Source organism: Thalassophryne amazonica, chromosome 8 (assembly GCF_902500255.1).
Source record: "Thalassophryne amazonica chromosome 8, fThaAma1.1, whole genome shotgun sequence".
Classification (NCBI taxonomy): domain Eukaryota; kingdom Metazoa; phylum Chordata; class Actinopteri; order Batrachoidiformes; family Batrachoididae; genus Thalassophryne; species Thalassophryne amazonica.
Window position 1 is genome coordinate 69,427,833 of NC_047110.1, and position 21,562 is coordinate 69,449,394.

General features: G+C 43.0%; 1 protein-coding gene across 1 annotated transcript in view; it reads left to right on the forward strand.

Annotated features, from left to right (window-relative positions):
* otogl (otogelin-like) overlaps positions 1-21,562 on the forward strand; it is a 115,744-nt gene that overhangs the window by 78,233 nt on the left and 15,949 nt on the right. The window contains 24 exon segments of the mRNA XM_034176576.1: positions 25-303; positions 377-494; positions 567-646; positions 3,674-4,542; positions 6,103-6,280; positions 6,412-6,554; positions 6,652-6,675; positions 6,758-6,850; positions 6,928-7,117; positions 8,423-8,640; positions 8,732-8,873; positions 8,947-9,132; positions 9,221-9,433; positions 9,644-9,748; positions 12,233-12,340; positions 15,868-15,969; positions 16,045-16,149; positions 16,768-16,808; positions 16,910-16,973; positions 18,190-18,326; positions 18,328-18,369; positions 18,497-18,545; positions 18,548-18,612; positions 18,677-18,796. Coding sequence (XP_034032467.1) covers positions 25-303; positions 377-494; positions 567-646; positions 3,674-4,542; positions 6,103-6,280; positions 6,412-6,554; positions 6,652-6,675; positions 6,758-6,850; positions 6,928-7,117; positions 8,423-8,640; positions 8,732-8,873; positions 8,947-9,132; positions 9,221-9,433; positions 9,644-9,748; positions 12,233-12,340; positions 15,868-15,969; positions 16,045-16,149; positions 16,768-16,808; positions 16,910-16,973; positions 18,190-18,326; positions 18,328-18,369; positions 18,497-18,545; positions 18,548-18,612; positions 18,677-18,796 — 3,671 coding nt within the window.

Sequence of the window (21,562 nt, forward strand, 5' to 3'; positions counted from 1 at the left end):
CTGGCTCTTTTCTTATTTTACTAGGTGTGCCCGTGGTGTCACTGGAGTCTGCAGAGAGGCCGAACTACTTCCTTGTCGTGTCTGGACGCAGTCATCTTCACTTAGAGCACTGGAGTCGGGGGCCGGAGTTCAGTCGCAGGGCAACCTTTATCCACCGCCAGGGGCTTTTTCTCCCAGGTCGCATCTCATTTGAGCTTGTTGGCCAACCTGGAGTGTTTCTAACACTGACACGCACTGCTGCACGGGCCCAGAAATACGACAGCTCAGAGGGCTTCAAAGCTAGCAGCAGCTTCATAGTAGAGGGTGGGTATCAAAAGGATAAATTTGAAACAAAGACACAAAATCAATGACTAATCAGGTGTTTTTCCTCCAACAGAAACTACTTTTGTGATTCCATACCGATTGATGTGTGAGTGGCGTTACCAGTCCTGTGCTAGTCCGTGTGTCCGCACTTGCAGGGATGTAGATGCACAGCGCTGTCAGTTCCTACCTCCGTAAGTACTCATTAAGCACCCAGAATAAACTATTCTCGTTTTCAATGCTGAAGTAGTTTCTGTACTTTACAGTGTGGAGGGCTGCTTTCCCCGTTGTCCCAAGAACATGGTCTTTGATGAAGTCACGAAAAGATGTGTCTATATGGAAGACTGTGAGTACAGTTTTGTGAGATTCCATACCGTAGAAAAGCATACGTTCCACACATGCAGTCTTGCATATCTTCTGTCTTCTTAGAACCGGTGTCGCACCCTGACAGCCCCCTGCCTTCACTGCATATGCATCATTTCGGAGCATCAGCAGAAATTCACTGATTATCACCTCGTTTCTGCCTAAAACTGCACTCCATTCATCATCTATCTCAACAACAGATCCCTGAAGCTTTTGTACAACAATCATTTCCACAAAAATTCACCATTATTTCAAAATTAAAGATGGGGGGGGGCGATCACAGCGTGACACCGGCGTGTCTGAGTCTGACTGTCTGAGTATGATTCTCTACACTCAAACCAGTTCAAAGGGAATAATGTGATTTTTAAATTTCGACCTCTATATAATTCTTCATTGACACCTACCTGGTACAGCTATCAACTTGGGATGGATAGCATACATTTTTCTGTAGGCTTTGGTACACTGAGGCTGGGTTGTAAGTGTCGTTTAGTCCCCTTAAGTGACACTGAAAACCTGCTTGGCCTGTGGACTACTTTTTCTGTATTATTAGCTCTTTAATTTGTAATTTTGTGCATTGATCTTATGTAATCTTTTGTAAATCACTGGTGTTGATTATTTTATTATTGAGTTTATTTTGTTTTGTACTTCCATTCCTGGGTAAATTCTATGTAAATAGTTGTTTTAATTATTATTATTCTTAATGAATGTGTGATTTTGCTGGTATAGAGTCGCACCACTGTATAAGACACAGGACCTCCCAGACTAGTAAAAAAGCCATGACATACTCCTAAAAATGAAAGTGCTGTCGTTGTTATGTACCGTATTTTCTGGACTATAGAGCGCACCTCAGTATAAGCCGCACCCACAAAGTTTAAAAAAAAAAAGGAAATGTACATATATAAGCCGTACCGGTCTAAAAGCCGCTGATATCTACTGAACTGATTACGTAGTTTAACTGAACATAACTGAACTGATTACGTAGTTTAACTGAACTGATTACGTAGTTTAGCTGAACATAACTGAACTGATTACTGTCCAAACGGTGATTGTAGCATAAAAGTGCTGATCAAACAAAACAGAAAAATGACTGATTGGTTTATTCATCGTCCTCCTCCACACTGAAACCACTCCACACTTTCCGTAGCACTCCGTTAACCAGTCCTTCATTAGACTTTCTAGCATCCATCCTTTCTGGTTGACTTTAACCACAATGTCCTTCGGGAGTTGGTCTTTCGGCAGAGTTTTGCGCTTAAAAATTACCATTGGGGGAAGCTTCTTTCCAGATGCGGTGCAGCCCAGGACACAGGTGAAATGTGTCCTCTCGTGTCCGGTGGTTTTCACCATAATGGATGATGCAGCTGTCTTGTTTACAGTCCTGGTCAGAGGCAGATCAAATGTCAATGGCACTTCATCCATATTTATAATGTTGTCTGGTCCTATGGCGTTCTCCGCGATCTTTGCTTCAACAAACTGTCGGAAATTTGCAACTTTTTCCTGGTAGTCCGGGGGGAGTTGCTGACAGAGAGTTGTCTGCGCCCTGATCGACAGGCTCTTTCTTCTCATGAATCTGAAACACCAGGACGGTCCTCCGTTAAAATCATCAATATTCATTTCGCGGGCGATTGATTTGGCTTTCAGCCGGATTTGCACAGTGGATACACCTCGGCCACCTGCTCTCTGAGTGTTAACCCAGTCCTCAAGAACATTTTCAAGTTCAGTTCAGTTCCTGCTTTTATGTCCTCTGAAAGCCTTTCTAGTCTTTTGGCATTGAATGAGTTCTTCCTGCTGCCGTCTCCAGCGCCGAACCATGGATTCATTCACGCCAAGCTTACGTGCAGCAGCTCTATTTCCTTCCTTTACTGCCAGATCGATGGCCTTCAACTTAAATGCGGCATCATATGAACTTCTTCGTGTGGTTTCCATGATGAGGGAGTGTGAGTTTGAAAAAAAAGCTTCGTCGTGCCTGCTGCTTGCATGTGCTAAATGAAAATTAGCGCTTTCTTTGTTGTGTGGGCCGCTGAAGAGGAGGTACTGCTGGCCCACCACCACCAGATGGCGCCCTGCTTGGAGTGCAGGCTCCAAGCACGAGAGGGAATCGGAACCGCTGGGAGTGACAGCTGTCACTTGTCAGCACCAGCTGTCACTCATCACCATCACTACAAAGGCCGGACTGCAACTCCACCTCCTCGCCGAGAAATCAGCTACCGAACAAGGTAATTTTCTCTGCAGTGATTATTATTGTAACTTAATAGTGGTCTGTGTGCAGCCGTGTTCCTGCGAGGTCTATTAAAGGCTGGATTGGCGGACAGTGAGAGGACGACGGTCTTCGTCTCTCACTCCATCCAGGAAGGAGACCAACAGGAGCTGCACGGGTGATATTGTATCTGGAGGTGGAGGTTCTCCCTCCCGGAGGAACTACTCAGGGAGGGAGAGTAGTACACCCACCATTAACTGGTTCTGTTTCTGCCAGCAGTACCTGGTCTGACAGCTGGAGACGGTGGCCACCTGGGACCCAGGACTTGGCGGCTCCGGTGTTCTTCAGATCCGTTGGCAGTGGAAGCCGTGTGGGATCCGGTTCTTCTCTGGACAGACGTCTTCTATCCTCGAGCCTGCCCACACGTCACCTTGTGTATGATTGACTGTACTCCTCAACTGCAATTGTCTGTATTCCGTTGTGCAATTCACAACATTAAATTGTTACTTTTTGGCTCATCCATTGTCTGTTCATTACCGCCCCCTGTTGTGGGTCCGTGTCACTACACCTTCCCAACATTCTTCTTTGATTTTCAACTTTGACTTCCCACCTCTCGTTTTTTTTGTTTTACTTTCTGCTAAAGCGCGTCCTGGCAGGTGAAGAAAAAACCACAGAAAAGCCGCACCTCAATATAAGCCGCATGTTTCAAAGTGTGGGAAAAAAGTAGCGGCTTATAGTCCGGAAAATACAGTATATTTATTGCTGTACATTTCATGAAGTTAAAGTTAATAATATGATATTATTTGTTTGTTGTAGGTGTGTCCCTTCCGCCAACTCCCACACCATTTGCATATGTGACGCGGTCCAATAGGACTACAACCTCACCAACAACTACAAGCACAACTACTACCACTACAACAAGGCCTACAACATCTACCACAACCACCACGACAACCACTACAACCACCACCACCACCACCACCAGATCGACAACTACCACCTCCACTACCGTCAAACCCACAACAACCACTCCCACTACCACAGTGACCACTGAGGGAGTTACCCCGCCGACATCCACACATCCCACCACTCCCACTCTCACCACTCTTACCACCTCAACCTTACCTGACAAAACCACTCTGAGCACAACTGAAATGACCCCCACTCAAACTACAGTGACCACAGGGGTCAGTACATCTGTAACTACAGCAACACCCTCCACTGTCCCTACTGAGGCCACTACAGCCTCCACTACACCACTCCCTTCTACTTCTGCCTCCACAAGACAACCTCCAACTACAACCATCACCACTATTACACCATCAACACCAGCCCTAACATCACCTGTGACCTCCATCCCACCTCCCTTTACCTCCCCCACCACAGAGCCAACCACAGCCATCACACCCACCCCAACCTCCACCCCTTCCACTACTGTACAAGAAACAAGCGCAGAAACCACTACCACTTCTCACCGTGTACCACCTGCTATGACCGCCACTGCAGAAACCACCACTCCTACAGAACTCTCAACGGTTGCTTCTACAACCACAGCAATTGTTCCTACAACCTTGGAATCCACAACTGAACCTGTTACCACAGAAATAGTGACAAGCCCCGTCACCTCTCCCACAACTGAAGTATCCTCTACCCCCACCTTCCTGCGGCCCACCACTCCCTGCACTGTAAGTGTTTTCTGTAGTAGGAAGAACTACACACAATATACATGAACATACACATAACTGGGAAATAGATTTTTCAAGAGGGTGTGACATCAGCAATCCTGCCTTAAAAGTACAGAGAAAATAATCTAGTTTAGTTTTCTAGGATAGTTTATAATTCTATACATAACTATACATTAGCACAATGAAAGCTTCTAAACATCATGTCAGGGTTTGATAATTTGTCTGGTTTTCTGTTTTGTTATTTTCTGTTTTGCTGTTTCATTGTTTTTCTGTGTGTTCATTCTCCTGCTGGGTTTTTCTGCTTGGGTCTGTCTGTCTCTATCTCTCTTGTTTGTCTCTGTGTTCTTGGTGGTGGGCGTGTCTCTCTCTCTCTCTCTCTCTCTCTGGCCACGCCCTGGTTCTGATGTTTTCCACACACACACACCTGTTCCTGATTTGCTGCTCATCACCTAGGGTATATAAAGTTCACTGGGTGCAGTAGTTCCTTGCCAGATTGATGCGCCTTGTGCCTTCTCTCCAGCTCTGTTTCTCGTGTTCCATAGTCCTGCATGCCTCGTTGTTTTCCTGACCTCCTGCCTGTTTGAATGGCCATGCCTTTAGCCTGGTGATTTTTGTACTGCTGTGTTTTTTGTACTGCCTACTCCTGTACCGACCTCTGCTATCAACATCAGTAAAGACTTTTACCAACCAACCAGTAGCTGTTTGTGTGAGCCTTGCATTTGTGTCCAAATGTTTTTGACCAACCCACCTGTCACATCAATTATGTAGAGTATATTTAAATACTGCACAATTTTTGTTATGTGGTTTGCAATTTTTAAGAAAATTAGGGTGTATTTAAACTGTCCTCCTGTTGTTACATTCCAAGTAAGGCACTTTTTTCTTAAATTGAAAAAGAGGCTTGATAATTTGATAACTGTTTAGTTTTTTGTTTGTTTTTTGTAATTAAATAGAAAACCACATCTCACACTTGACTTTTCTTGGAGTAGGAAAGTTTGGACATTTCAAATTAGATGTTTTGTTGAGCCACCGGACATTTTGGGGGGGGGGGGGGGGCAAACAATACATTTTTGCAAACAAAAAATAATTCTGGGTGCATAATCCCTTTGCACTGGACTGTTGTTCTTAGTTGAAGTGCACGTCAGACCTGATTGAGGAGACATAGGTTGTCCATAATGAGATAAACCACTTGCTTTCTGAATCCACATGTATTTGCAATGTCTTGAGATTGATGATTTGCAATAAATCCTGCATTAAAGTAACCATATACAATAATTACACACATGTAACATGGAGGAAAAAAGTCAGAATTTTGACCGCCCTCAGCTGGCATTGGTAATAATGCCACCGCCCATTATTAATCTTTTGGTCAAGGTCTGCACTCTCATGACCTTCATCTGTTTTTCCACATTTCAGTATCTGTTTTTTTCTGTCAAACTGCATTACTAAGTAGGAGTCAGACTGAAAAGAGTGTGTATGGTGCAAATGTGTGTCTTCCCTTGCGCAGAAGCATTGTGATATTAACACATGCTTTTGATAATGTGGTTTTTTTTTTTTTTACAGCCTCCTTACTCCTACCGGATAGATGAATGTGCGGAGCTGATCTGTTTTAATGGCGAGCTGCTGCTTCACAACTCATCCCTCCACTGTCGCTACCACACTGCACCACCACAGTGCAGTCTGCTGGGTCTGCCCATCCTCATCAACACAGACCCCTGCTGTCCACAGTGGCAGTGTCCTTGTAATTATTAGGATTATCATTATTATTTTAATTTTGCTAAATATTGTCAAGTAGTTCAGTAATACACGGCCCTCATTATCAGAGCAGCCGTCCTTTGGTGAAGCTTCTACTGATGTAGTTTATCGTGCCAGGTCGCTGCACTGTGATGTCGGACCTGCGTGTCATCACCTTTGATGGTAACAACGTGGCTTTATATGACAACGGCTCCTATATTCTTGTCCACCTGCCCAGAGAAACCATTATTGGCACTGTGGAGAAATGTCCAACCAGCCAGGTAGCAAACAAGAGATAAAATTAAGTGAGAACTTTATCGGAACCGGCCCATCCAGATGAATAATTGCTTTAATTGAAATGTCTTTTTGTCTTTGCAGAGTGTAAACTCCATCAGACGAACTGTGAGTACAGTCTTTTTCATTTATGAGACACTTGTGTTTGCGTACGGGTCAGACGCCGTTATTGTTCTCGTTTTCTCCCCAGAGTCCGACAGGTGGGACATCAGGTCTGTGTTTTAAGAAGCTAAACATTACGACTTCTGCCTTCAGAATTATTATCAACCGTCTGGATCGCAAGGTGACCCTTCTTCCCTGTGACGCTACAAAACGCCCAGCTCGTACACATCTCATGCAAATCATGTGTTTTTTGGCCAGGTGTCAGTGAACTACAGACCTGCTCGCCTTCCATTCTCTCGTCACTCTCTTTATGTGGAAGACACGGGCAGTATGTACCTGATCCACACACCCGGCGGGATCAGCATTCAGTGGTACCACAGCACTGGCATCATGGTGCTGCAGTACAGCACTGCCCATAATGCATCTGTGCCTACCCGAGGCCTTTGTGGTGAGTGCACCACCACACCTGTGCTCACCACATCAGTACCAGTCTCATTCAGGCAAATACCATCAATCAGTGACTTGGATTATTGTGGAAAATGGAGATGACGAGACGTGTTTGATTGAATTACTTGGTTTGACACACACACACACACGCGGATACATAGTGCATCATTTTCATAAACTTCTCTTGAAGTTCTACCTTTTTTAGTACATTTAGCTTGTACAAACATGCTAAACCAGATTCAGCTAATGTTCATGAACCTAGAAAATTGTGGAATATTAGGTCATGTGGATTACTTTAGAATTTCTATGTAAAAGTGCCAGTGGGCATGAAGACAGTAAGGGCTATGGCAATCTGACATTTGACCCCAATAACCTTGACCTTCACAATGCACACATGTGCCACATTTGCTGCAAAAACAGTAAGTCCCTGTGGCTGCTCCCTTGTTATCACTCGGTGTCTCCACAGCAGATCCAAGGGGGATCTGCATGTTGATTTGGCACAAGTTTTACGCCGCATGCCCTTCCTGATGCAACACATTACATGGAGAAATGTGGCAGGGGTTCGGTTTGAACCAGGGCTGAAATTCTAATCTTTGAACTTTGCCAAAATGAATTCTTTAAGGGCAATTTCAATGGTTAACCTTCATTATTAGACTAAGTTTTGCAGAAACCAGCGAAAGGAACTGGAAGGAGTCAGCCAACAAGCAGACAGACAGACCTGACCTTGACCCCTGTGACGGACCTTTGGCAAATTTGACCTTGGTGGGCAATCCCAGAACTCACACCATGGGAAAACCTGAAATATTAACCTTTGACCCCGGTGATTGACCTTTTGCAAATTTGGCCACACTTAGAAATCCACAACTCACTTACAAATGTGGGACAAGTTTGGTGGAAATCAAAATTTTGACCTGTGACCTCAATGTGTGAGTTTTGTCTAAACAAACCCTTAACATGCAATTCTGGTGTTGCCACTCATCCACATAGCAAGTTTGAAAGAAATGAGCCAAAAGATCAAGGAGGAGTAAGTGAACAAACAGACAAACTTTGCTCACATTACACTATGATATGGACATTGAAATTGAAAATTTCAACAGGGTTTGGGTGACTCAAACATGAAAATATTAATGAATGTGAGTAGTTTCCTTAAATCTCAAATGAAGGAATCTTGAGTGGTTCTTGCATGAGGCCTCACTGCTCACTCAGTGTCTACTCACCAAGTACAACTGGCACAAAGCATGTGGTGTACAATAATGCAGTTACACCTACACAAATGTCACCAAACGTTGTCCTCCTGTGGTATAAGGTTGCTGTGACGGGAACCCAGAAGATGACCTGAAACTGCCAAATGGCACTGTGGTCAGAGAGGTGGGAGACATGATGGTGTTCCTGCAGGCTTGGAGAGTCCACACCACCGATGAGACCGAGCACACACGTCGGGTCGGAGACAACTGCACCATAGGGGACTGCTCCACTTGTCTCTCCATGCTTCACCAAAGAACCTTCACACCATGTCACAACAAGGTAGCTGCAGCATGCACACTGACACTGTGGTGGTTTTTCCAGACTTGAACTTTGAGTTCTCACTTTGCTGTAACTTTGTTGCTTTTTGCAGGTACCTCCAGAGCAGTTCTGTGACATCATGTGGGCAGGGGATCTCCACTACAAGGATCACCAGTGTGACTTTCTGGCCGCGTACGTTGCGGTTTGTTACACACATCAAGTCTGCATCAGCTGGAGACGACACAACTTCTGCCGTAAGGAGTCTATCACAGATATACTCATGTTTCCCATTTGCTCCCGCATCGCTAAGCGCCTGTCCTCCTGTAGCGTTAAGGTGCCCCCCTGGTAAGGAGTACCAGCCGTGTGTGAGCACCTGCACCAGCCGCACCTGTCTGAACAGAGAGTACTATGAGGAGGCTACGTGCTCCTTCATCAGGGAGGAGTGTGTCTGCCGCACTGGAACCATCCTTCACCGCGCCGACTCCCCGTACTGTGTAACTGAGGATCGCTGTGGTGTGTGGAATAATTTGCATATAATTCCACCCATTGTTCATAGAACCACATGTGGGGTACTCTATAATGCCCACTTTGGCTGTTCCAGTGTGCACAGATAACGGTGGGAACCCCCGCGCCCCAGGGGAGGTGTGGAATGGTTCTACTCGCAGCTGCTGTCTGTATAAGTGCATGGAGAATGGTTCTGTGGTGGCTGTGGAACCCGAGTGTGGTTCTGTCCCGACCCCACTGTGTGAGAGAGAGGGAGAGTATGTGCTGGATGTGCTGGAGGAGGGAGCCTGCTGTCCAAAGAAGATCTGTGGTGAGATCACCACTTTTGTAAACTCATCATTGCATGCTAACAGATTTAATATGTGTCCTTGATCTTCATCTGTAAAATCTTAATAAATTGAACAGTTTTTGCTTGTTTTCAGAAACTGTTCATAGGAGAATGTCAGCACTCAAAAATTGTTTTATTATGTCCCTGAATGTATTAAATGATCGACCTGTGTATTTTTTCACTTCACAACAGAGTGCAACATGACCATCTGTGACAGTGAAGCGCCACCCTGCGATAATGGCAACCGACTAGTGATTGGTTACAGCGCTCTGTCCTGCTGTCCAGAGTACCGATGTGGTGAGAACAACCTGCCACCCGGACATTGTTTACCCTACGTGTCAGTGAAGCAAGCAAGCAGCTTATTGTTTTCATTGGCGTGTGTGTGTTTGTCTGTGGACAAGCTAACTCAAAACCGGTGTCGCAGACCGAACGGACCGCCCCTAAAGATCGGCCTGCCTCCAATGTGCATGCGTCAATTTCGAGCTCTGAGACAGATTAATGTGATTATTAACCATCAGATGACAAGGTAAAACCTCTTAAATCATTCTAAAGTCAGTCTTAAGCAGAAACGAGGCCATTTTAAGTACAATCCCAATTCCAATGAAGTTGGGACGTTGTGTAAAATGTAAATAAAAACAGAATACAATGATTTGCAAATCCTCTTCAACCTATATTCAAATGAATACACCACAAAGGCAAGATATTTAATTTTAATGTTGAAACTGATAAACTATTGTTTTTGTGCAAATATTTGCTCATTTTGAAATGTATGCCTGCAACACATTTCAAAAAAGCTGGGACAGTGGTATGTTTACCACTGTGTTACATCACCTTTCCTTCTAACAACACTCAATAAGCATTTGGGAACTGAGGACACTAATTGTTGAAGCTTTGTAGGTGGAATTCTTTCCCATTCTTGCTTGATGTACGACTTCAGTTGTTCAACAATCCACTGTTGTCGTATTTTGTGCTTCATAATGTGCCACACATTTTCAATGGGCGACAGGTCTGGACTGCAGTTAGGCCAGTCTAGCACCCTCACTCTTTTACTACGAAGCCACGCTGTTGTAACACATGCAGAATGTGGCTTGGCATTGTCTTGCTGAAATAAACAAGGACGTCCCTGAAAAAGACGTTGCTTGGATGGCAGCATGTGTTGCTCCAAAACTTGGATGTACCTTTCACCATTGATGGTGCCATCACAGATGTGTAAGTTGTCCATGCCATGGGCACTAACACACCCCCATACCATCACAGATGCTGGCTTTTGAACTTTGTGCTGGTAACAATCTGGATGGTCTTTTTTCCTCTTTTGACCGGAGGACACAACGTCCATGATTTCCAAAAACAATTTGAAATGTGAACTCATCAGACCACAGCACACTTTTCCACTTTGCGTCTGTCCATTTCAAATAAGTTCGGGCCCAGAGAAGGCGGCGGCGTTTCTGGATGTTGTTGATATATGACTTTCACTTTGCATGGTAGAGTTTTAACTGGCACTTGTAGATGTAGCGACGAACTGTGTTAACTGACAGTGGTTTTCTGAAGTGTTCCTGAGCCCATGCGGTAAGATCCTTTATACAGTGATGTTGGTTTTAATGCAGTGGCGCCTGAGGGATCGATGGTCACAGGCATTCAGTGTTGGTTTTCGGGCTTGCTGCTTACGTGTAGAAAGTTCTCCAGATTCTCTGAATCTTCTGATTGTATTATGGACTGTATGATTATGGATGATGGAATCCCTAAATTCCTTGCAATTGAACATTGAGAAACATTGTTCTTAAACTGTTGGATAATTTTTTTCACGCAGTTGTTCACAAAGTGGTGATCCTCACCCCATCTTTCCTTGTGAACGGCTGAGTGTTTTGGGGATGCTCCTTTTGTACCCAATCATAACACTCACCTGTTTCCAATTAGGTGTTTTTTGCGCATTCATCAACAGTCTTTTGTTGCCCCGTCCCACCTTTTTTGAAATGTGTTCCTGGCATCCATTTCAAAATGAGCAATATTTGCACAAAACCAATAAAGTTTATCAGTTTGAACATTAAATATCTTGTCTTTGTGGTGTATTCAGTTGAACATAGGTTGAAGAGGATTTGCAAATCATTGTATTCTGTTTTTATTTACATTTTACACAACGTCCCAACTTCATTGGAATTGACACGCAGTGAATGTATCAGCTAGCAGCTCGTGCAGCCGCGGCGCTCTGATCGCTTCCTCCGCCTTTTATGATGAAATAATGCTGAATTTATGTGGAAATGATTGTTGTACAAAAGCTTCAGATATCTGTTGCTGAGCTAGATGATGACTGGAGTGCAGTTTGAAGCAGAAATGAGGTGATAATTGGTGAACCGCGGTTAATGATGCATGCGCAGTGAAGGCAGGGCAGACCGATTTTTAGGGGCGACCGTTCATTCTGCAACACTGGCAAGACAGATTTTCTTCAAATGTTTTGTGAAAATTGTTGGATAGATATCTAGAGATGATTAGATGTTGGAGTAGTGTGGTCAAAGGTACATAAAAGTACATAATCGTATAAGCACCCCTTATATTGATCAGCAAAATATTTGTGATTGATTGATATGAACAACGTCATAATGAAGTCACACAAAAGTCATAATGATGAAGTCATACATAGTCAAAAACACCATTATAGATGTATGTATCGTACATATACATTTATAGTGGTGGGTGTCAAGCATGCAGTGTAAGCATCACCCTTCTGATGCTTTTCATTTGCTGTTACAGCCCGTTAAAGTTTCTGCTGCCATTTGCCTTCCTCAGAATGCGATCCAATGGCGTGCCCTCCTGTTTCTGCCCCCAACTGCAGAGAAGATCAGTTTCTGGTGGAGGTCAGGGGAAGCAAACCCTGCTGTTACTCTTACCTGTGTGGTAAGTTTTAATTGGTGCTCACAGGTCAGTTGAACACTTGTTCAACTGACCTGGACATTTTTGGTCTGGGACTGTGACCTTCCTGAGGTATTTTCCTAGTCTTTGGAAAAGTTGATACATTCACCATGTGAAATGTTGTAAGGGAATGCAAATAGGAAAATGAAATGACCAAACATCAGAAATAATAAATTATATCATCTTGTATGTATGAGGGTAGGCTGAAAAGTTCTAAAGCTCACTATAATGCAGTTAATGCATTACTCCTTCATGGGGAGCCTTAGAACTTTTCAGCCTACCCTCGTAAGTAAGTAATTTCTCTTGGATTGTCCCTTTTTGTGGGGGATCGCCATAATGAATCTGATATGGATCCACATGCTGATTTGGCATGTTTTGCACTCAGGACTCGGTCTGCTTCTAGAGGGGACTGTGAGGTGCCCTTCAGACGAACTGCCACAGGACAAAACACCATCTCTGTGAAGGGTTGTACAAACTGGAACAACCTTACAACAATGATACGAGACAGTCCCACTCTGAGTGCTTTTAAAATTGATCTTAAAAAATGGCTCAAAAACAATCAAACTTGTCAACACAGGTGAGATGTATTGTACATAATCTCATGTTTTGTTTTAATTTATTTATTGTAATTGTTTGTTGTTGTGTGTCTGAAGACTACAGATGGAAAGTAACTTTTGCTAAATCTGGCATATTTACACTAAGGCATGAAAATGTACAAAGTGTTCATTAATGTGCATTGTCCTCATCAAATAAACAATAAAGAAAGAAAGAAAGATGCCCTTCCTAATGCAACTCCAGATTTACATTGAGAATGAGGCACAGGCGGTCAAGACCCAAGAACCTTCTGTCTTAAAGGTTGTAATGACTGTTGTACAATTGGAGACCCCTGAGCAGAAAACAACATCAATGGGAAGTTCAAGTAGTCTTTATTTACTGCTAAGCAAAGATAGCTGAAGCTCTTACTGTCCATACTTAGGGCCCCTTCACACATAGTATGATGAAGTACAACTCAGGACGACTCACAGCGGAACAGCTCGTATGAGCAAACCACGATAGCATCGAACCGACGGGGAAGCGTGAATGATGCCACTGCAACGGTTTGGTGCATGCAGGAACACAGTGCGAGCAGCTGCGCGATGTGTAACCACATCGCGCAGCTGCTGTTAAAATAAAAAAAATTACATGCCACTCACGGGGTTTGAACCTGCACTTTCCAAAAGCTCTGATTGCCAGCCAGAAACTTTACCACTGAGCTACCATCACTGTCCTATAAAAGGTGCAGGAAAATGCCTGATATCAAAAAGGACAAGGACATATTTAAAAAAATAAAACCACACACCATATAAAAACAATGCATTTTATTGAATCCCTCTTATCAAGCGGGCAATACAAGTATGATCTGTCTGTTCCTCTGTAGTCACAGATGTACACTCATGAAATGACATGAATGAGAAGCAGGGCGCTCTTATGTCCACATCTACTGGTGGCATGTCCAGTCAGCCCCGGGCGTGTGTCCTGCCCGACGCGTCTTGTGGACAGCGTGCCACAGGACAGACACCACGTCATGTGGAACAGAGCTCATGTGTGTGGCATAACATTCAAATCGCCCGCTGCGTGTTCTGATCTGACGGTCCGGATCACCTGGGGTAGCCTGTCAATGCGTGCGGCGTATGCACGCTCGCTGCAGCCCATTGCAACAGCGATATATCTTTTTATGTATATTTTTATGTATATATTTATATATATTTTATGTATGTATGTGAGGACAGCAAGCAGACACACGCGCGTCACAGTGGACAGTTGTTAGTTCATGTCCGTCCAAACACAGTACGTGTTCCCCAGCCATGACGTCCAGAACCACAGATCTCCACAGCTGCTCCTGTCGGTGGCCACACCCCCTGGCAGTTCAACGCACAAACCAATGTGTTACTGTGTCTGTTTGCAAAGCCACACTCATGGGGCACTTAGACCAATTTCACATCGAGCTCGACAGTGATCGTCTGCTGACTGTTGTCATGTTAACAGTGCGAATAGCCACACATTTTCTAAGTGCCATGCGAGCAGTGTTAGATGTTCGTGCGTGTCACCGGGAATTTGGCTGACACCTGCCACGAGAGGGTTCAATGGGCTCTCACAGCGCACACTCTGTCTTTCACCTGCTGGTGTGCGAAAATAGTTGTAACAACAGGTGTATGAGGTGTTGGAGGCAGCTACGATTTTACACGTATTGCATACAATTCCTGCTTCATGCGCAATTATTGCGCAATTCGACCAAATTCACACTATGTGTGAAGGGGCCCTTAACAGTGTCAGTGTGGGAACAACCAATTTTGTCGTCAGTAATAAAGTGAATTAGTTCAGTAGGCAGCAGTGTCCATGAGGGCAGTAGCAAAAGGAGAATCCAGTAATGATAGTAGGAGGTCAAAAAAATTGGATTTAAGCATGCTACATAGGAAGTCCAAGAGATAGCAGGTTAAATTCCAAAGAAACAGGCAGGCAACAGTGTTGGTGACTGGTGATCAAAACACTGGAAAAAGAACACAAAAAAGCTAGTTACACAAACAAGACAATCTGGCACTGGAGTGAGGGAATTGTAATGGTAAAACATTGTATCATCCAGTTCATCTGGAAATAAGCATATGCATAAACGTGGAAACTCAAATAATGCCAGTGACGTGCACTAGGAGCAGAACTGTCAAACTAAAAGCATGAGGTGAACACTGATATTTCATGAGGAGACTAACAGAAGAAGAAGAGATTCAGAAGATTCAGAGATGCAGAAGAGATTACACCAGGAGAACAATCGACATTTAACCATTAGAAATATAACATGTAGTAGTTAGAAAGGTACAGCATCCCAGGAAAGACGAGGCAAATGGGAGACATCGTATCAGTAAGTGTTAACCTACAAACCTAACCAGAGTGGCTGCGTTCTCTCGCTTGCAAAACCGCATCGATATGGTTGTGCTTCGGGTCATAAACAAACGGCAACACGTCCACTTTCCCACCACATTGTCATTTTTTCTTTGTATTTTCACTTTGTTTGCATGTAATTTGCCCAAAAACTCAGAGAAAATGCTGTATTTTTTTTCCCCCGGAAGTAGAGAAAATACGTCATACCTTTAGCGCCCGCCCTCAAATGAGACTGTGGTGCCCAATTGGAACACTGAATTTCCACCTGTTTCCAAGCAAAAAAAATCCAGCTTGAATGCAAATTCCTTTTTTTGTCCAAGTTGGAGCTTGTAATTTCCGACTTTACAGTATCTCATGTTTTCTGCATAAAACTCAGGATAACAGTCATACCTCCTCATAACCCTGCTGAAAGGTTTTTGCGTGAGCATAGCTGAACCAGACAATTCTTCCTTCTCTCTATGTCTGTATCAAAATATGCGGTTTCAAAGTTACAAGGCACATTAATATCTAAAGCTGAGGTGTGGTGGTCACCAAGGCTAATGCTGCAAGTTGATTAGTTACGTTAGTAATTGACAATTTTTCTGTTTGTGTTTGTGCAGTGTGTGAGTCGTGCATTCAGCCCATTCCGACTTGCTCACGTGGAGAAATTCTGGCTGTGGATCCAAACACCACCAACAGCTGTTGTCCACAGTACTATTGTGGTAAGCATTGTGTGTGTGTGTGTGCGTGTGTGTGTCTACAAAGTCCTACTTCTTCTCCCATCTTATTTCTTGCAGTGTGTGATGCCAACATGTGTCCTGAATCATCTCTCAGCTGTGCCCCTGGTCTTTCTTTAGTTCAAACTCCTGTCTCCGGGCATTGCTGCCCTCAGCACCACTGCGGTATCTGCACCAATTTACACACTCGCTTGCACATCCTGTTTATTGCTGGTGTCGCCGACCGAAGAGTCCCCCTAAAATTCGGTCCCCCCTGATGACGCGGTTCACGGATTATCACCTCGTTTCTGCTTCAAACTGCACTCCAGTCATCATCTATCTCAGCGACAGATATCTGAAGCTTTTGTACAACAGTCATTTCCACATTAATTCAGCATTATTTCATTAGAGAAGGTGGCGGAAGCAATCAGAGGATAAACGAGCTGCTAGCTGATGTGTTCACTGCGTATCGGTCATTTCAAAGCATCACAGAATGCTTAAAACTGACTTTAGAATGATTTAAGAGGTTTTACCTTTATCATCTGATGTTAATAATCCCATTAATCCATTTTATTGCTTTGGGTGAAGAGACTCCGTCTCAGACATGCTGCTGTGGTCCGAAATGATGCATGTGCAGATGCAAAAGGTGGACCGATTTTTAGGGGCGGACTGTTCGGTCTGCAACACCGGCATCAGTTCACTGCTATTTTCTGTTGATAATTGAAATGTTCTCAGTCGTTATGCATGCCACGTAAGTGCATAAACTTCAGGCTACCTAATGATCTTTATCACGCTCCCTCTCAGAATGCCAGTGTGAGGACAGCTCTCTCCTCAGCTGTCAGGTGGTAAGTCAACACTTACAGCTGCATCACAATTCAGATCTTTGGTGGAAATTCAGTAAGTCAGGAGGATTGTGATTTTGTGTTTTGTTTTGTTTTTTTCCCAGGGGGAGGTGCTGGTTGTTGTTCCAGATAACAGTTCCGACTGTGGCTGCCCTCAGCATATATGCAGTATGTGTTATGCATGTAGAAAATGCAGATACACCCAAACGCTGAGCAGCACATTCTCATTTTGAAGCAGCAGATAGTAGCTTATTCAGAACACTTTAGCATCAGGTTGGTTCCATTTGGTGTCTGTTCAGCAATATACTCTGAAAAAGGTTATAGAATGAGAACATGCAGTAACTTGTTTTACAGCTGTTTTGGTGGTCGTTAGGATTATTAATGATGGTTATGGTTAGATTTAGGATGATGGTTAAGGTTAGGATCATGGCAATGGCTAAGATTAGGGCTTGTTTTAATTGATGTGGAAAATCTGTTTCCCCGAATCTCTAGTGATGAAAAATGAAGCCAACGTGAAAGTGCAAACACCTGCACATTCCTTGAATGGCAACTTGAGGCTGACTCCAAATGCGAGTCAGTCCCCATAGACAGCCATGTTAAAATGTCAAATTTACAGCAGAAATAAACATGTTTATAGCTTCATACAAAAAAATTATAATAATTTTGCTAGTTTCCCCATTCATAACAACTTAACTGTTATTTTAAGCCATCACATTACACATAATTTGGGTTGTGGTCACTTTGAGTGACAACTAGTGTGCTGGGTCAAGATGGCCAGCCACTAGCAGTTCCTCCTAGTTGCTGTGGATTAGCCTTAGCTTGCTTGCACATTATAGGATGGGGAGCGTGTACAGGCTTCATTCACCCCACCCACGTCACGCCCATGTTGCCCACGATCCATGTCTTTAGCCGTTTATGGTTTGTCAGACACTACCAAGATGGTGACATATGTATAGAGCTGCTCCTTTGAACTTCAAACTAAGTATTAAAAAAAAACAAAAAACCTGTAGGTGACATCACAGATGATTTGTCCAGTACATACAGAGTCTATGATTACATACAGACAGTACAGCTTCCATAAAAATTCAGTAAGGTATGTCTTCTATGATATATTCCAATTCTAAGGTAGAACTCTACAAGGTATTCTAAAAAAGAAGAGTAGAATAGAGTAGAGTAGAGCCACTTAGGTGCCTGGTCTTGAGAACTAGGGATGGTAAGTTGATAAGCTTTTTTATCCCATGGGAACTCTCCCTACTCACCCAAGTGGCTCAAGAAAATGTTCATATCCATGTTCATATTTGGAGGTGGGATTGCACCGACTGCAAATAAACGTGGTTTATACAGTATATAATCATGAGTGACATGTTTATGTGTGTATTTATAGGGAGGGCAGAGGTGTGTGTGTTCCAGGGGCTGACCGTGCTGGGCCCTGGTCAGTCTCTCGTGCAGTACTTTGAGGGAGAATTATGTTACACTGTTCACTGCCTGCATCACATGGATCCAGACACTGGTTTCAATGCCCATGGAAATCACATCTATCAATTGCTCTCAGAAATGTGGACCAGTATGTACTCACCTTTTTGTTGATCAGAAAAATGAATATGATTAGTACCATTTATTAACACATTTACTCATCTCCTCTCCTGCAACAACTGCATGTCCTTCATACTGCATTCACTTCATCTTTGCAGCACCAGGTGTATGCACCATCCTCTGACCCTCAGGTGTGCTGCGGCTCCTGTAAAACATCTCTTGTACTTTCACCAATGAAATGGGACAACAGAGCTTTCACCGTAAGAGCGATTACGTTCCCCCCATACTCAGGGCGTCTTGTTTAGAGCGGTACTGACTGTGGTTGTCTGTGTGTGTAGGCAGGAAGTTCCTGGGTGGAGAATTGTACTCGTTATGACTGCATGGAAACGACAGTAGGAGCCGTGATCCTTGCCTCTGGAGTGGTTTGTCCTCCTTTCAATGATACGGAATGTATTCAGGTTAGAACCTCTGCACTAACTGGCCATCAGATTTTATGGTTAAACTCTCAAAGTTTTTGGGTGACATTAATGAGCTCAGTAATTACACTGATATGCACAGTTGGGGTCACTTCCAGTTATCGATCAGCATTTGTCATTGATTCTGGACCTGTCAAGGAGGAGCGACTTTACCTGCATTGCTGAATATTCATGTCAGAGGCTCTGTGGAAGCTGATGCACATAAGTAAGTCTTTGCAGGCCTGTTGGAGCCCGTAGGGGCAGTCCAGGGTTTTTCCCTTCCAGTGCTGGAGAGGATCTGCATTTTAAAAGATGCAACTACATCATTAACATACAGGTTGACCTTCATCTTTGGCTGCTGACTGTATTTCTTTGTTTGCCATAATTAATAGTATCAGGAATGAGTACTAAAAAATGAGCGGTATTTTTATTGAAACATTCAACAGTCCTGGCCAGAAGTATTGGCAACCCTGAATTGTAATTGCAAAATATAAAATATAATTGCAAACTTACCAATTTTGTGTAATCAGAATATTTAATAAAATGTCTTTATTGAACAATAACAAAGCACGTTTGTACAGAGAAATCCTGTCATGAAATGTATGTTTTACACAGTTGTTGGGACACTTTGATTAACTGTAAATCATCGCTTTCCGCAACCACTTTTCATTTATATAAGTTAGAGGATTTATACATGAATATTCCCAAGTAACTGCAATATGTCTTGGATCTCATTTATGTTGATCATTAAGAATTGTGGTACTGTATGGTAAATCTGTCTGAACCAGGTAGTTCTCAAAAATTGAGTGAGCACACAAGAGGTTGACTAGTGAGGAAAGCCACCAAGACACTCATGACAGCTCTGAATGAGTTATTGGCTTCTTTGGCTATGACTGGAGAAACTGGGCAGGTTTTTTTTTCTGTTGCATCAGAAACAGGTTCTTGGTGGAGTGGAGCATAGAAGGATTTTCTCAAAAAGAAAAATGTGAAATTTCAGCAACAATTTGCCATAAGGTATATGAGGAGACTCAAACCTAGATTAGAGTTATATTCTTGTATTTCAGTCCTTCTTTGCTCAGGGGATGTCTGCCCCAATAAAAATATCTCTCTCATGCCTTCTCCCACATTAACTGTGCAGCAACCCGGTGTAGGAAGCTTTGGGCATAGTGTGCTAACACTCCTGTTGCAAGCAAAGTTGAAACTGATGATTAATGCATTAAATATACAACCCCTGGCAAAAATTATGGAATCACCGGCCTCGGAGGATGTTCATTCAGTTGTTTAATTTTGTAGAACAAAAGCAGATCACAGACATGACACAACACTAAAGTCATTTTCAAATGGCAACTTTCTGGCTTTAAGAAACACTATAAGAAATCAAGAAAAAAAGACCAAGCAGAGGAAAAAAATATGGAATCACTCAATTCTGAGGAAAAAATTATGGAATCACCCTGTAAATTTTCATCCCCAAAACTAACACCTGCATCATATCAGATCTGCTCATTAGTCTGCATCTAAAAAGGACGTGAACACACCTTGGAGAGCTGTTGCACCAAGTGGACTGACATGAATCATGGCTCCAACACGAGAGGATGTCAATTGAAACAAAGGAGAGGATTATCAAACTCTTAAAAGAGAGTAAATCATCATGCAATGTTGCAAAAGATGTTGGTTTTCACAGTCAGCTGTGTCTAACACTCTGGACCAAATACAAACAACATGGAAGGTTGTTAAAGGCAACCTACTGGTAGACCAAGGAAGACATCAAAGCGTCAAGACAGAAAACTTAAAGCAATATGTCTCAAAAATCGAAAAATGTACAACAAAACAAATGATGAACGAATGGGAGGAAACTGGAGTCAACGTCTGTGACCGAACTGTAAGAAACCGCCTAAAGGAAATGGGATTTACATACAGAAAAGCTAAACAAAAGGCATCATTAACACCTAAACAGAAAAAAAACAAGGTTACAATGGGCTAAGGAAACGCAATTGTGGACTGTGGATGACTGGATGAAAGTCATATTCAGTGATGAATCTCGATTTGCATTGGGCAGGTGATGATGCTGGAACTTTTGTTTGGTGCCTTTCCAATGAGATTTATAAAGATGACTGCCTGAAGAGAACATGTAAATTTCCACAGCCACTGATGATATGGGGCTGCATGTCAGGTAAAGGCACTGGGGAGATGGCTGTCATTACATCATCAATAAATGCACAAGTTTATGTTGATATTTTGGACAATTGAAAGGATGTTTGGGGATGATGAAATCATTTTTCAAGATGATAATGCATCTTGCCATAGAGCAAAAACTGCAAAAACATTCCTTTCAAAAAGACACATAGGGTCAATGTCATGGCATAGGGTCAATGTCAATGAGCAGATCTGATTTGATGCAGGTGTTAATTTGGGGGATGAAAATTTACAGGGTGATTCCATAATTTTTTCCTCAGAATTGAGTGATTCCATATTTTTTTCCTCTGCTTGGTCTTTTTTTCTTGATTTCTTATAGTGTTTCTTAAAGCCAGAAAGTTGCCATTTGAAATGACTTTAGTTTTGTGTCATGTCTGTGATCTGCTTTTTTTCTACAAAATTAAACAACTGAATGAACATCCTCTGAGGCCGGTGATTCCATAATTTTTGCCAGGGGTTGTATTTGAAATAACTCACCTTATTTGTTTCATCCATCACTGCTGTACACAAGGATGAAAAAAAGTCTACATATATTGCTCAGATTGGTCAAGAAAGCACAAAATGGCCAAACGATAT